Below are 16,390 nucleotides of genomic sequence, written 5' to 3' on the forward strand. Positions count from 1 at the left end.
CAATTGCTGGGTTTGTCCCTATTTTACCTAGCACTGGGTTGTATTTAACCCAGCATTTTTTAGAGTGTGTGATAGCTCTTCGGCTGCTCTGTTCTTTAAGAGATTGTGTGTTTGAAACATGTTGTTAAAGGCGGTCAGTATAAACGTGGATTTTGCTGGAAAGGACATATCTTCCAGCTGTATCCGATATCTGTCACGTCACGCATTAATATCACTCACATGTCATGTATGCAGAGTGTAGACTATGACTTTCTACATTTCCTTCTACGGCTCTAAAGCAGCCGGCATAAAGACCTGAAGGAAGCCTATGTCTGTACTGTCACATCCAAACTACCCTGATCTGTAGATACATGATGCTTCTTTTAAATGTATACAGACTAGGGGCCAGAATTACTAAATAGGGCAAATCAGGTAAGACTGCAATTCCATAAAAGCGCCAATGGGAGTGGACATTAACATGAACTAATGGGACCTTATTGTTAAGTGTTACTGACACATCAGTGTTGCTCTCTTCTTTGTTTCTTTCATAGATTCTCTCTTGTAAATAAACAGCATTTGAGTTCCATTGACACCGGAACAGTTGCACATTGTAGGTCTGTGTATATATAGATGGAGTCTTTAATAAAATAATTTTAGCAACTAGGCCTACTTAAAAACATCTTAATCAAAATTATGCTTGAAATCAATAAAGAATGAATGTTAAAGCATAAATATAAAACATTTAAGCACCTTTGCAGTAGTATGAAAATGCTTAGGTCAAGTCACGTTTATTTATGTAACGCTATATACGGACGTTTCAAAGCAGCTTCTTAAGCCAATGTATATAATATGTAATATGTATATATTATATGTCGTGTTTACAATGTAGGAAATGCATACAGAATTCCTACAGAAATTCGCTGATCTGATCACAGACACAGAACAACAACACCCGCAAGTGTAGATCTGGAACTAAGTCTGTCTAAATATAATTTAGTAATTGCAGTGTCTTCTATTGTGTGCTAAATACTGATTAATGTTACTTAAAAATACTATACATATTTATATATTTTGTTATTGTATTGTGGAGTGACACGTTAATACACTTTTCTATATCCCTCTGATTATATAATGGTAAATATTACAATATCATAGCACAACAACAGTGATCAGCAGTAATGATAAGCCTAATACTCACAATAAAAATAATAAGGTCATATAGATCATAACACAGTCTCGGAGGTAAGAAGTGGATTATCCTTCACCTGAAATGTTAGTCTTTTCATCCTGAAATGCGAGGCAAATGTTGGATCACAATAATTAGGAACCACAGTTTCCACAAATCCCTTCATTTGATTGGGATGCTCTCTTTTCTTCTGGAGGGCAAGGGCAGTGACTGTAACATCGAGCGTATTTTGCAGTATTAAACACGTATTTATACCGATTTCACCAGGCTCCGAAAATTCTTCAAAAAGAACAGAAAGAATGGCCTTCTCAGCCGCCATAGCTGCAACTCTTGAGTCATCAGAACAGTGTTCAACGCACCACCGTTTCTGTTTAAAACACGTTTTGCACCGTTTTGTCGGGGCTGAACGCAGCCCTGCTTGATGTAAATGTAGTGCTTGTTTCGTCCTGTGAGAGCGCTAAAGTTCACAACTGTCTGACTGACAACATCACACGAAGCTCCAAGACTAATCTGATCTGATGAGGGCTGTGGCTTTATCATTAACTAGATAATATATCATTTTATTTAGACAGTTTGCTGTGTGAGTTGTTTCTATACTGGGATCCTCGTTATCCTTCTAAGCTCGCTGAGGATGGCTGAGCCAAGTGGGAGATATCAGCAGGTGAGTGAACTCCACTGTAACTCGGCACGGTTTGTTGTAAAGCAGACCTGAGGCAGGCGCCTCCACGGCGGGGAGTGTTGTCGGGAAACACCGAGGCTCGGACAGGATGCGGGCCGCAATGTTGTGAAATGAATAGCACGTCCATTTAAATGATAGCGGCATGGCATAACACTTAAATTGCGCTCGTCTGTGAACATATAGCGTTTAACCAGTTCGTTATTTAAAAACGCTTGCTATAAATGCAGTTGTTTCTTGCTTACGTCAAAGTTTCCATTCATACAATATAAATTATGTATCTCTTTTACAGGAAGTAATGCAGGGATATTGCAGATTGGCATATGTTTATGTAGCCAGAACCGGCCTGGTTTATTAAAGTGACAAGTTGAAAAAATATCTGGTTAGAACACTAACCTAACGTTATTGCGTTAGAGGCCATTGTAATGTAATAACACACTACAGCAGACATGTTGGCTGAAGTATGTTTGATTATTATTATATATATATATATATATTTTTTTTTTTAAGAAACATCCTACTCGGTGACATTAAGTTTGGTCAAGGTTCTTGCACTAACCTTTATATGGTACAGTTCTGATATCAGATGGTAATACCATGGTACTTTGATCTATAGACTATAGAATTGCATGTCCAAGCTACTTCTGTCGTGGTAAAACAATGATAAAACCACGATCCTGGACATACAACGTCCCATAAACCACGGTATTACGATGGGGAATGTCTGGAGACATGGTTAACCATAAAATATGTTTAAAAGATCTGGAAAAAAAATGTAACCATGTGTGTTATTGATGTGTATAACCATGGTGCACTAACTCTTTTGCACCTGATTAGTGCTGGGCGGTATGACCAAAAATGTATATCACGGTATTTTTCAAAATTATACCGGTTTCACGGTACAAGACGGTATTTTTTTTTTCATGCATGACCGGGTGTTAACCATATTTTCTACTGATGGAGAGAGGAAATACTGCAGTATATTGACTTAGAATGCTCTATTTTACTGTCATGATGAGTGAATATTGTCAAACAATACCACACTAAATAGTGACTAAACATGACGCCTTTTAATACATGTTAACCAGGAGTCACTCTCATTTATAATCGCGGCATCGTCTGATAAACTCAACATGCATCTACACTAAAGAGCGGCCCTGATATAAAACCTGAAATAATAGACTAATAATGGTGAGAATGTGGAGCTTATATTTTGAGAAAATACACCTCAGTTTTTTTTCAGAGGCCCAAATTGAGGACTAATATGCAATTTGGTGCAGATGTTGTTATTTACATGATTGAAAAGTAAGAAATTGTGATGGCTTATATTGTAAATCAGTGAGATTTTTACCAGACTACTTATCTAAAATGTTCAGTTGCTTCAGTCCAGTAAATGTTCACCTTAAAATATTACTAACAATATAAGTTATTCTTATGTTTACTAAAATTCATGAAAGATTTCACACCAATAAGACCATGATGGTGGACATTTTTTTGAATTATACTAAAAGGGATTTTGCTTATTAAAAAAGTATAAACTATCCATCAGAGAGCAGAAGGCATTTAGTAGATGTAGTAGAAGTACAGTTTTGACCATGTTGATAATTTAGAGGCATTAGAAATGCAAGTGGCAAATTTAATACAATGATATTTAAGGGTAGTACGGTAATAATACTGCATTTACAAAATGGTGTAATCCTATTCCATCCCTATTATGTGGCTGTTTACTTTTTCATTTAGTGAATAAAACTTTTCATTGAAGTTGTTTTATGTAATGTGAACACTTCTAGTCATCATTAATAAAGGGCAGCTTGGCAGCCCTTTTTTTTTTTTTTCTTTTTTCCTGATTTGTGAAATAGTGAAGATGAACACTTCTGGAACAGATGTGAGTGTTTAGTGCATGGCCATGTGGTGAGTGTATGGAAAGTCACGTGAGTTTAAACTTAGAGTTACATTTGTGATGGAGTTACACTGTCATGGTGTGCATTTGTACGGAGTATTTACACTGACACCACTGGTATTTCAATTTAACACATTAAAATCAGGTTTTACTTGTATCAGATCATCTCATATCTCCACTTGCCTTTGATAGAGTTGTAGTTGCAACCATGTCACAGTCAAACTTGAGAGGCAAAGTTCAAGATTTCATGCAGTCAATGAATTCTCTTGTGTCACCAGCTGCCCAATGAAGAGGAGCCAGAGGAGGGAGCTCAGGTGGCCAGTGATCCTCCGCCCCCTTACAGTAGTATCGCAGCTGACAGCGCAGGTATACAACATTTATAGGGCCCTGTAAAATCCTTTTTATTTTGCTGTGTTTTTAATTCTTCTGGCTTGTATTTTAAAGGTTTAATATTGAATTTAAATAATCACAAAGAATGTCTAATGATCATGGAAATCATAGTGCACAACATGTTTTTTTTTGTTTGTTCAAACCATATTATGAAATAGCAATCAACATTGATTTTTATTTTTCACTCTTCTCAGCATATTTTGATTACAAAGACGATGCAGCATTTCCCAAGCCCCCATCTTACAACGTAGCCACATCTCTACCATCTTACGATGAGGCAGAGCGAACCAAAGTAGAGGCTACTATCCCACTGGTGTCAGGCCGAGTAAGTACCGCAAATCTTAGCCACTAATTCCAACCAGCTCTGGGACAAAAAAAATCCTGAACATCACCACAGGAAAGGCTGTTTTAATGTGATGTTTCCCCTGTTCACGGCTCTATTTCTCTGCCACTCACTGCTTGCGTACAGCACAGGGAACGTCTGGACACATTCGATGACGTAACTCGCTGTGCGCTGGAGGTACAATAACAGAGTGTGTGAGACTGTAAAGTGTGGTGGTGGAGGTGATGTAAATCTAGGAAGACCCCAGGGCCCTGTTTTTCTGGCTTGAACTTGTTACAATATAGGTCTATATTTATTTTTGTAATGTAATTTGCTGCACAGAAAAAATATCAGCATTAACAGCAAGCATTGCATGTTTGATACAGTTATTAGCATTTGGATAGCAGCACTGATTTGGTGCTTTTCAGGCCATGAAATGTTGCCCCTGGTGTCTTAGGTTTTAGACGTGATGATAGTCATGTGCTATAGAGTATCCGAAACACTTTTTTTGTTCTGGAGATATTTTGCTATTTGAATGTGTTATGTCTGTGGAATGTTTAGTAATTTGGCACAATCATCTTTAAAAAAATGTGTATATATAAAATGCAGTTCTTTCAGTCAGAACAACTTTTAAAGGAAGTTCAAAAATGTTTGATGAAAGTGGAATCATGAACCTGCTAGCAGTGGAGGAAACAATTCTTTTGAGACTTTATTGTAATATGAAAACATACTGTAACCTCATTAGTGATATTTATTCTTTAAAGTATTGATTAGTTTGAGAATTTTGAAGGCAGTAGAAAGAAATATAGTGAATTTATTTAGAAAGGCAATGTGCAAAAAGGAGTTAAAATATAAGATGTTTGCTTACCATTTGAAAGTAAAAGTTAAAATGACTGAATTAAAAATGATAAAGAAAAACGAAAGCAAAGCAAACAAAATGTTAACTGGTTGAACCGCTGCCAGAGCCGATCCTCCCTATACACAAAGTTCGCAAGCTGCGTAGGGACCCCGAAACACCAGGGGGCCCCCTTGCTCTCAAAGATGATTTAATTTTAGTTTAGTTTTTGAATTTGGCCAGCGGTTATGAAAACCGCTTATGTCATTTCTTTTAATGTGGTACACTTTCTACGTAAAAATCAGTCAAATCATGTAACGTGAACGTCATAGTCTCTTACGCGCGACAAAAAAAAAAACACTTGAAAGTGTACCGAGACACTGTTTCTGAAGCGCTTTCCGTGAGCGCGATTCGAGACGGAGTGAACACGGACAAAGGCATTCCAACCCACTAAACTACTGTATATGCTTTTTTTTTTAAGCACTTAGTATGCATTTAGTATTCTCATGTTTAGGACAACATAAAGGCCTTTTCACACTGAACGCAAAATTTGGCATGATGACGCTTTTAAATCAAAACAATAGATCACTACGGGGCTATTCACATCAGGCGCGATCATTCGCGGCGCACAAAAGTTAGGAATTTTTTTTTTAGTCCTGTGTCGTTTTTTTCCCCCCGTCACTCCGCGACTAAACAGGCCGTCCAATCAGATTTGAGCTAACATCACGTGCCCGGAGCAGCTGCTGTTGCACAAAAAGGCTAGAGTGGTGGCGCTGTTTCGAAAACCAGTGTAAACAAACAAACACTGAAGAAGAGTGTCCCGCAAGGACAGATTTATTCTCACATTCTTAATATAATTTCTATTAATTCTCCACTGAATCATGTGATCTGGAGGGCACTGTCTGTTTTCTTCCACGTGCGCGAGTGTTATATGAGGCTCAGCATGTTCACTGTCTTGATCTCCTGAATTAAAATATCCTGTAAAAAAAATAGTGAAACGTTTTTCTACACATGAAATATGAAAGCAAATAGACATGATTATGAGGATATATTTTCTGTATGTTTTGTATGCAGCTCATGGTATTTTTTTATAGCAATAGAGGATGTTTATGACAAATATTAGCAGTGTAGCGTTATTAAACATACAAAGAGTGCATGTGTCTGCTTATTATAGAATCAAATCAACTACAGATCACTATCGAAAGTTATTACAAGCACTCGATGATGGTTTAAAGTGGGTAAGCAAATACATTAATAATTATATTTTCAAGTGTAGCTTGGTGCTAATTGTACTTCTAGTTGTATTTTAGGATGCATTCTTCTAAGCATTATAGATAGTTTGTGTTTAGAACCAAGCTTTGTTTATCTTAATTTAATGCTGTATATTGAGCAGGGGACAATGTTAAATGCATATATGAGATGCATATCTGAGGAGAAATGCATTGTTTGTCGGCGCCACCTAGCGTGCAGGCGTGAATTAGCAGACGGCGCACAATCGTTTCGCGCTCGGTGTCAAAGCACTGTTCGTCGGTGATTCGCCTCGCTTTTTTGCATCGCGCTCAGTGTGAAACGGCCTTAAGTTTTTTTCCATAAAATTTAACAGAATCCATAGACGGCATGGGGATGGGTAAGCAATCCAACTATAGTTCAGACCAAGAAATCGTACCAAGTGTGAAAGCAACATGAAGCTACATGTCTACCAAGTGTTGCTTTATTGTTACTTAGGTGTTTGTGGTTTGTTTCTGTGAATTATATGAGGCCCAATGCATCGAGTCATACTCTTCTCCTACTATTATCTAATTATCTGGTTTTTCTCATTTAAAGGGGTTATTGCATTATTTAATTTTTTAAAATTATATATTAATGGCCACTTATAACGTTTATCAAGTGTTTTGCACAAATTGAAAAAATATTTTCAACCCCCTTATTCTGATCCTCTGTCTGACATTATTTGTTTTTAAAGAGCGGGTTTATCAGTAAATGCCACTGTAATGGTTGACTAACGGCATTGCATAGGAAATAGTATCAATGTCCCGTGCTATAGCATGAACACATTATCCATATAAAACCACCATTAACAGACCAACCGATGTTTGTCAAATTGTTCCAATACTGATCCAATACTGATCCAATACTGTTGGCTTCTTCATCTTTCCACAAAAGTTGCTTTGCAAACTCTCCATTACTGTGCTTCATTTGCATAACATGCAGTCAAATGCTCCAAACAAACATCTAATACTCCAGACGCCATCCACTTGTTCCTGATGCTGGGGTCCTTCTGAAGTCTGTACTTCCTTTAGTTCTCTTGACTGGAGTAGCTCAAGCACATGAAAAAATGTGATTTCTCATGTCATGACCCCTTTAAACGACCCCACGATTGTTGTATTTTAGCCTTGGTTTCCTCTTTCTGTCTCTGCTACACATTTAGAGTTGATGGACCTCTCTGTCTCTGTATATTTTCCTGCAGGATGATGACTTTGTGGCCAGAGATGACTTTGAGGATGCTGACCAGCTGCAGATAGGCAATGATGGCATTTTCATGTTGACATGTTTCAGTAAGTGTTTTCAGGAATGATAGGGGGTTCCTTTATCTCCTTCCCATCAAGCAGGACTTTCCAAACATAAGTTACCAACCAAATAAAAAAGTAACAAAAAAAGAAAATGATGGTGATGAGTGTCATGTTAAGTTTTAGTTTTTTTTAAAAAATGGGAATAAACAATTCCACATTCCTTAGAAAATGTGATATTTCAATTTTCACATTTCTTTTTCCTCAGTGGCATTCCTCTTCAACTGGATTGGCTTCTTTCTATCATTCTGCCTTACAACCTCAGCAGCTGGGCGTTATGGCGCCATATCTGGATTTGGTCTGTCCCTCATCAAATGGATTCTCATTGTACGGGTACGCTCCCACCTAGACATTCGCAGCAAATTTTGCACGTTATGATTTATTTAGATAGCATATCTATTGGTTAACCATTTTGGCTTGGCTGGGTTAGTGAGAACATTCCAGAAGCACATTACCCCACATTAGTAATCACCACAACTGCTCAAATCTGACTAAATGATTTGAACACGCTGTAATGTATTGTAATGGGTTTTCTTCATGACATTACAAGCCTGGACATGATCAGTGCTTTATCCATGCATCTCTTTCTCACTCTTCCTCTTTCTTTTCATTCTCAGTTCTCTGCTTATTTCCCTGGTTACTTTGATGGACAGTACTGGTTATGGTGGGTGTTTCTGGTGCTTGGTAAGTTCCTTAAGTGAAATGTTTCACTTGTGAAATGGGCTTATGATCAGTATAAGTAGATTATAAATCATAGGTGGATGTTTATCTAGTGTAATGACATTCTTAATTTTAAGCGCATCTTATGCATTTAAAAATTGTATGTGGTCGGTCCGGTTAAAAGGCTGTTTGAAGCGAGAGCACTGAAATGAGTTTTTATGACCTACAGGCATCCTGCTCTTCCTCAGAGGCTTTATTAACTATGCCAAGATCCGAAAAATGGCAGACCCCGTTTCTACTCTTCCGCGGACCAGAGTTCTCTTCATCTATTAAAGGTTAATATTTCTGAGCCTCTTTTATATGAAGGCAAAGCTGTTTTGTGTTTATTAAATGAAGTTCTAAAACTTAATTGTCTCGAGACTTGCCTTCAATTGATGATTATAATCATATGATGATTCCCTTGTGAGCAACCCCCTTCTTAATATTTAAAGGCAGCTATATTTTTTTTTTTATGTTTTAAAAAATTAATATTTAAAAATCTATGCAAGGTTAAATTAAAAGCCCTTTTCCCACAACCTATTGTTATGAACACCCTCTTTTCAGGATTACTCAGCCAAAAAAAGAAACGTCCTCTCGCATTCAACTGCTTTTATTTCCAGCAGTATTTCTTAACATGTAAATATTAGTATTAGCATAGAAAGTTTAACAACTGAGACAAACTGAAAAGGTTGCACAGGCATTTGACGAACTGAAATGGAATAATGAGGCATTGATCAAAGCGGGGGTCAGTATCAAAAGTTGCAGTGAGTATTTTGATTAAATACTGCAATGATCATAAAAAAAATTTGTTCAGAAGCAAGCATGCAATTTGGAACTGGAAGAGTTTATAATAACGACTGTCCAGTCCAGTAAAGTGAACACATGAATAATGCTATTTTAATTTTTTTTTCTCAATCTGCTCTAGTCACTTGCTGGAAATGAAAACACATTCACAGGCCTGCATTGAGCCGTTGACCCAGCAGTGAAAACATATTTAAGAAAAAAAAATCCTTCCATCTGTTATCTACTCATCTAAAAGGAAGACGCGGAATTTCAGAGTGATGGAGGAAGAGCATTTTTTTCCCCCACCCTCTGCTTTTGAAAATGCAGTTTGGGTGTCAGATAGCAAGATACTCTTTTTACGTTTCTAGATGTAAAGTAGTGGATGCTAACAGCTCTGTACCTGTTCTGAACTCATTAGTGGTTTGATGTTGAGTGCTATTTGCTCTTTTCAAGTCTGTAACGTATTAATAAAAAGCCTTATGTATGAGATCTTGTTTATAGTAAAGGCATGCACTATAAACCCTGTTAACCAGTAGGGGGAAGTCTTGCTTTTTTATTTCAGTGCCCCCACCCTTCCACCCTCATTCAGTGACGTTTGACAAGAAGGCAACCAGTCACTGCTAGTCACCATTCATGAAGAGCTTTTCTCTTTGTGAATGGCAGTGTGAAATGAATTGAAACTAAAACAGTCGATGCTTTTCTTCTATTCTCTTCTACTGTTTCTCTTGCTCCCTACATGACATGAAATTAAAGTTGCTGTTTTTAAGTTATCATTTCTGATGTGGTTCAGACATGTTTTATTGGCCATGTAGTTTTTCGAGTGGCTTATTTATAGCAAAATTAAGATCATGGAATATATTTTTTTTTAAAGATCTAGAAGGCGCATGAATGTCATCTAGCATTAGCAAATTAGTCTTTTGCACTCATGTTTGAGTACTTGCAACTTTTTCAGGGAAGGAAATGTTAATATTTGCAGTTGAACGTTTCTCCTTTTATACAATGAGGCTGATGATACTGCATCTTTGAATATACATTTAGCCGGATGCCTCTCCCCCACCTTGTGCAGTGGCCGTGATAGGGGCCCGTTTGATCTCTCGCCATCTAATCATGCATGATTTTGTTGTGGCTTGTCTGCTCTTGTCACCTTGGGTCTCGTCCGTGACACAGGAAGTTCCTCTTTTGTGTTGAGTTTTCCATGCAGCTTTGCGGTCGCCCTTTGAATTCCAGTGGCTGTGCACATGCATTTGCTTGTAAATAAGATACTGCTATTAAATGTCTCTGGTGTTCAACGTTTACTGGAACAGTTTTTTGTGTATCTTTGTCGTAAGGGTGCAGTATATACGAGAAATGTGAGAAAACATTTAAAGTAATTACAGTATAGTAAATGAATGTAAATGGGTATTTTTTTTTTTAAAGTTAAGAATATTATCAGTAGTATATGCCTTATGATTAGTAATTTGATTAATTTTGCTTTACTTTGTAGAGTTATGAAATTTAAACTTAAATTTTTTTTGGAATGGTTTAAAATACTTTTAAAACCATATGAGGATAATATGAATACAAAGAAAGGTTTTAAACTAGATTTTTTATTTAGTTTTCTTGCACTCTTATTTGTCATTGACCGTTTTCTAACAGCAAAAGCCTTTGCGAAAGAATCATCTGTTACTGAAGGTTTGTTTTCAACTGTTAGCCTCTCCTGAAGTCGCTGAACCAATAAAACCAGTCTGACCTGATTTCCTTGGTCGGATGTAGAGGAAAAATATTCATGTCAACAAGGGCAAAATTCTGTTGTGGTTGCGGCCGGAGCCTATTGACAGGCAATATATCATGTCAGCGAAATGAAAGTAATGAATCATGTGGAATGTAGAATATTAAACAGCTGGTTTTGAATACAAAGATTTATTTGCCGATGCCCATCGAATAGCTCCTGAATGCAGTGCAGAGTGTGGGTTTGAGGAGCAGGCACAGGCTGTCTCCTGTTATTGCCTGTTTGTGCCGTCCATTTGAGGTGTGAAACCAGCAGCTTTGAAGGTTTGTTTTCAACTGTTAGCCTCTCCTGAAGTCGCTGAACCAATAAAACCAGTCTGACCTGATTTCCTTGGTCGGATGTAGAGGGAAAAATATTCATGTCAACAAGGGCAAAATTCTGTTGTGGTTGCGGCCGGAGCCTATTGACAGGCAATATATCATGTCAGCGAAATGAAAGTAATGAATCATGTGGAATGTAGAATATTAAACAGCTGGTTTTGAATACAAAGATTTATTTGCCGATGCCCATCGAATAGCTCCTGAATGCAGTGCAGAGTGTGGGTTTGAGGAGCAGGCACAGGCTGTCTCCTGTTATTGCCTGTTTGTGCCGTCCATTTGAGGTGTGAAACCAGCAGCTCTCATTCCTCCTCCTGGTGTGACTTCCTGGGGGAAGCGCACAGCATTTAATAACCTAACACTCTCCTACCACTGACAATCATCTCCGCAAACGCAAACACACTCATGCTCTGGAGTCCTAAATATATCCAGGATGGCTTTCCAAGAAGGGGACCAGAGTCCCATTTGAATGTTTTAGGGAGGTGGAGTGTGACTGTGACAGATGAGGGGGGGAAAAAAGCAGTTTTATTTATTTAAAGTTATACATGTTTTGTTTTTTTAAAAACACATTCCTTGAATACTATGGTAAATATGGTGATCATTTAGTACCATCCATGCTATCACCATCTGATACCATCACATGAGCAATGGTAATACCATGGTTTTATTTTATTTTTAATATGTTCTATGGCAGTGCAGTTTTTCGGACATTGTTTTGTTGTAATACCAGTCTTTACACATATTACACGTATTCTTTAAATGACATGCAAATAGTATGATAATATGGTAATCATCCAGTACCATGGTATAAATACCATGCTGTTACCTTGCGATACCATCAAGTGATAACATGGATTTTAGAACATGTATCATAGCAATACCATCATTATTTGTTTTTTGTTTTTTTTACACACCACGGCAGTACCTTTTTTTGGACATGAGTAAATGGCATACATAATATGTGACCCTGGAGCACAAAAGCAGTGTTAAGTCGCTGGGGTATATTTGTAGCAATAGCCAACAATACATTGTATGGTTCAAAATTATTGATTTTTCTTTTATGCCAAAAACCATTAGGATATTAAGTAAAGATCATGTTCCATGAAGACATTTAGTAAATTTCCTGCTGTAAATATATTAAGACTTAATTTTTGATTAGTAATATGCATTGCTAAGAACTTCATTTGGACAACTTAAAAGGCGATTTTCTCGATATTTTGATTTTTTTTTGCACCCTCAGATTCCAGATTTTCTCAATATGATCCTATCCTAACAAACCATACATCAATGGAAAGCTTATTTATTCAGCTTTCAGGTGAGATATAAATCTCAATTTCGAAAAATTGACCCTTATGACTGGTTTTGTGGTCCAGGGTCACATATGGTAATCGCCCAATACCATGGTATGAATCAAAGTACCATGCTATTACCATCTGATACGTTCGCTGTACCATGGTACCGCCTCAGCACTTAGTAAATGTGGGGGCGGGGGGCTTCAGTCACTTATGACTCATACAGCTCCCCCCTCCTCCCTCCACACACACACATTTGGCATAGATGTTCTGTGTCTCTGCCTCAGTGCTGATAAAGTCAATCGAACGGCGCAAGGACTCTCGCTGACTGGTTACCGTGGCGAGGGTGGACCAGTTACCGGGAGTGACGGCCGAGCGATTGGTGACTCATCGGCGGCTGCTGTATTCTGCTCACGCTTGCTTTCCGCACCTTTCTCTCATCGCTCTGTTTATGAACGCCGTTCATTCACAATATCTGTATTTTTGCTCATCTTGTATCACCTGAATTCTGTTCTAGCAATCGGTAACCATCATATAAACTGTCTATAGGTCAGTGTTTCCTAACCGTTTTGGTTTTATGAGGCCCCACGGCCCCATCAATAAAGCTCAAGAACCTCTTCATCGACACTGAACCAGAAATGTGCAACTTTCGAGTTATATTCTACAGGAAATCATATAACATAATTTCTTATTAAGATAACCATATACTGTATGTGTCCCAAATTATGTTGTAAACACTATACACTATGTACTCTACTGTCTAGTGTATGAAGTTTATATGGTTATTTTGTCATTCAGCATTGGAATATGATCAAATCTAATCTAATCAAATCTAACTGTCTATAAGTGAATTTAATGATAAAAACAAATAAACTGTAAATTACATACATATTTATGCTGTGGAATTTAAATACCATAGAAGCAAGTCTGAAATTCACCATAATTTATATATTTATACATTTTAATATTGTTCTCCTAGACTTGCCAAACTTACAAAACTATATTTAATTTTTTTATTTCTTGTATTTTATGGGACATGAGGATATTTTAAGCCAAGGATATATTTTAACTGTTTTGTCCGTACAATTAAAGTCATTGTGGTCCCAAACAACATTGGACCCCACTGACTTTTATTGTATGGATATATCTGAACATATTTTACTTGGTTTTCCACAGAAGAAAGAAAATTTTGAAGGAAAAAAGATTTGCAAATGATTTTTGGGTGAGCTATCCCTTTTACAAAACATTGGAAAAATGATACCCCTACATGGGAATCAGTTCGAATGGAGCAGTAAATCATGCATCTCAGTCTTTGAGATGCTGAAATGTTGGCCAGCCATATTACCCAGCTATCTTCATCCACATTTCATATTTTTATGAATGAGGAGAGACAGTGAATGCTGGGATGCTGCGATTGGCTGCAGAGGACTCATTCAACCATCCGGCCTCCAAACACACACACACACAGACAGAAAGAGCAAGGAGACGTCATGCTACGCTTCCGCAGTGCATCAAGGGAATCAGACTGCCTCTGACTCATGCTGGAGAAATTGAGAGAAAGAGTGAGTGGGGAGGGCTCGCTCTTCATTCTGATTTTCTCCTCTTTCTCGCTCGCTGCTCCTGGAGCCCAGTGATGTAATACAGGTGACCTATTCGTCACAGACCACCCCCGCTTCAGCCCTGGCAGCCAATTGGCTGAGCGCTTGTATGAATGGGCCGCTCTGTTCCCTGTGGGGAGGGGGTTTGGGTGGAGTGAGGCAGAAGCACGTCACTCGTTCATTGAGAGAAAAAAAAAAGGGAAGTGGAGGAAAAAAAGTCTGCTGGCTTCCTTGGCAGCAGCTCTGAATAGAGCTCAAATGATTTTGCGTGCTGATCTCACTCTTTGTCACACATGTAGGCAGTGTGTGCATAAAGGTGACAGCGGGCGTTTTTATTCTGTGTGTGTGCTGATGGATATCCATCATTAACTACTGCATGATCATTCATTTCAGACAATGAGAACGTAATAGCTAGTGTTTCATAATTATTGCATCGTAATTAAAGACACTTGCATTAACACAACTATTAAGTGGACCGTATACGGAAGCATAACTGAACCGTGTCTACAGTGTAATGAGAAACAAACCTTGTACATTTGTGATGTCAGATGTGATTTAAACAGCTAAATATATTTTTGTTCTGCCCTGCTCCTATTCTACTTGGCTCTCTTATGTACTGTTCTTATTCCATTCTAGTCTGTTCTTTTTCTATTGTTTTCTTCCGTTCTATTTCTATTGTGTTCTATTTTGCTCCTATTCTATTCAGTTGAGTTTCCATCCTATTATTTTCTTTTTCTACTTCTATTGTGATCTATTCTGCTCCTTTTGTATTGCGTTCGTGTTCTGTTCCGCTCGTACCTTGTTCAGTTATGCATCTATTCTGTTCTATTCAGTTCTATACTGTTCTTAGTCCATTCTACTCTGTTCCAATTCATTTGCATTGTTCAATTCTGGTCCTGCTGTATTCTGTTTTTGTTCTATTCTGTTCAAACTCTATTGTGTTCTGTTCTAATCTGCTCACACTCTATCCTATTATATTTCTATTATAATCTGTTCTGATTTGGCTGTATTTGCTCTGTTCTGTATACCATTCCTATTCTGTTCTAATTTAGTTGTATTCTGTTTCTATTCCATTCTGCTTATACTCTATTCTGTTCCGTTATATTCCTATCCTACTTCAATGACTTTTTTATTTTGCTCAAATTCTGCTCTACTATCATGTTCTACACAGATTGGTATTTTGTTCTATTCTGCTCATATTCTCTATTATGTTCTACACAGATTTATTCTATACTTGTTGTCTTTTCTGCTCTTCTTTTTCTTTTCTATTCGATTCTATTTATGTTGTGTTCGACATCTTTTTGTTTGGCTTGTTTCTATTCTATTCTATTCTCAGTGTTTATTATTTGCCAAGAACGGTCTAGTTGTACAGTTGCTAACATAAGGCTATGTATTGAATTTTGTCAGTATTTTTGTGAATGACTTCATACTGTGTGTATTTGTACATGCTGGAGAACTGAAGTTGTGTGCGTGTGACAGACTGCATTGTGTGTGTTGGGCTGGAGGAATGCGTTTGCGTGTGCAGACCCTGGCCGTCTCTCTGCCTTGATCCTGAATGAGTCACTGCTGCAGTACTCTGTGGGAGGGGCTAAGGTTGGATCCCCTGCTGCAAACCCAGTTAAACATACTCGCATGCATGATTTCTCTCTCCCTCACACACACACACACACACACTGCATGCTGTCACATCCGGCCCTCAGGTCTACAGTGTGGCCTATAATTAGCCGCCTGCACAACTTATGGCCTCAGAATGATCTAACTAAATGCTTCAGAATACCATTCCACTGAGACAAAGAAACAGAAAGATGGTTGGAAAGAAAAAGAAGGAAGAATAGATGCTGAGCTGGAATCTCTAATGAGTAAACCTAGAATGTTACTGCTGCCTCTTGTAGCCGTCCAGAAACACACTGGTGTGTGTTTTCTGACTGTCCTCCCAAAGCACTCCCAAACAAAATGTGTTTTTGTCATTAGGGTGAGTTCGTGGTGGGAGAAGAGGCCCCTCTCTGCCTTTCCAAAGCTATTAAATGTTCAAAAACAGCAGAGCGGCCCAGCAAACAAAGCAATTTCAAGGAACCTCC

At 37.9% G+C, this 16,390-nt stretch overlaps 1 protein-coding gene across 2 annotated transcripts; it reads left to right on the top strand.

The window, feature by feature from the left end:
• Positions 1 to 1,626: 1,626 nt before the first annotated feature.
• LOC107581899 (NEDD4 family-interacting protein 1-like) lies at positions 1,627 to 10,630 on the top strand. Of its 2 annotated transcripts, XM_016267577.1 has the most exons (9): positions 1,627 to 1,826; positions 4,020 to 4,107; positions 4,326 to 4,456; positions 4,601 to 4,651; positions 7,756 to 7,843; positions 8,064 to 8,188; positions 8,473 to 8,539; positions 8,745 to 8,850; positions 9,480 to 10,630. In XM_016267577.1, exons 1-8 carry the CDS (start codon positions 1,797 to 1,799, stop codon positions 8,846 to 8,848), a joined length of 684 nt encoding a protein of 227 aa, XP_016123063.1. In that variant the 5' UTR covers positions 1,627 to 1,796; the 3' UTR covers positions 8,849 to 8,850; positions 9,480 to 10,630. The 2 variants fall into 2 exon arrangements, with proteins under 2 accessions (XP_016123063.1, XP_016123064.1); XM_016267578.1 differs by lacking the exon at positions 4,601 to 4,651.
• Positions 10,631 to 16,390: the final 5,760 nt, after the last annotated feature.

The sequence above is a fragment of the Sinocyclocheilus grahami genome, unplaced genomic scaffold (assembly GCF_001515645.1).
Source record: "Sinocyclocheilus grahami isolate Dianchi unplaced genomic scaffold, SAMN03320097.WGS_v1.1 scaffold39.1, whole genome shotgun sequence".
Classification (NCBI taxonomy): domain Eukaryota; kingdom Metazoa; phylum Chordata; class Actinopteri; order Cypriniformes; family Cyprinidae; genus Sinocyclocheilus; species Sinocyclocheilus grahami.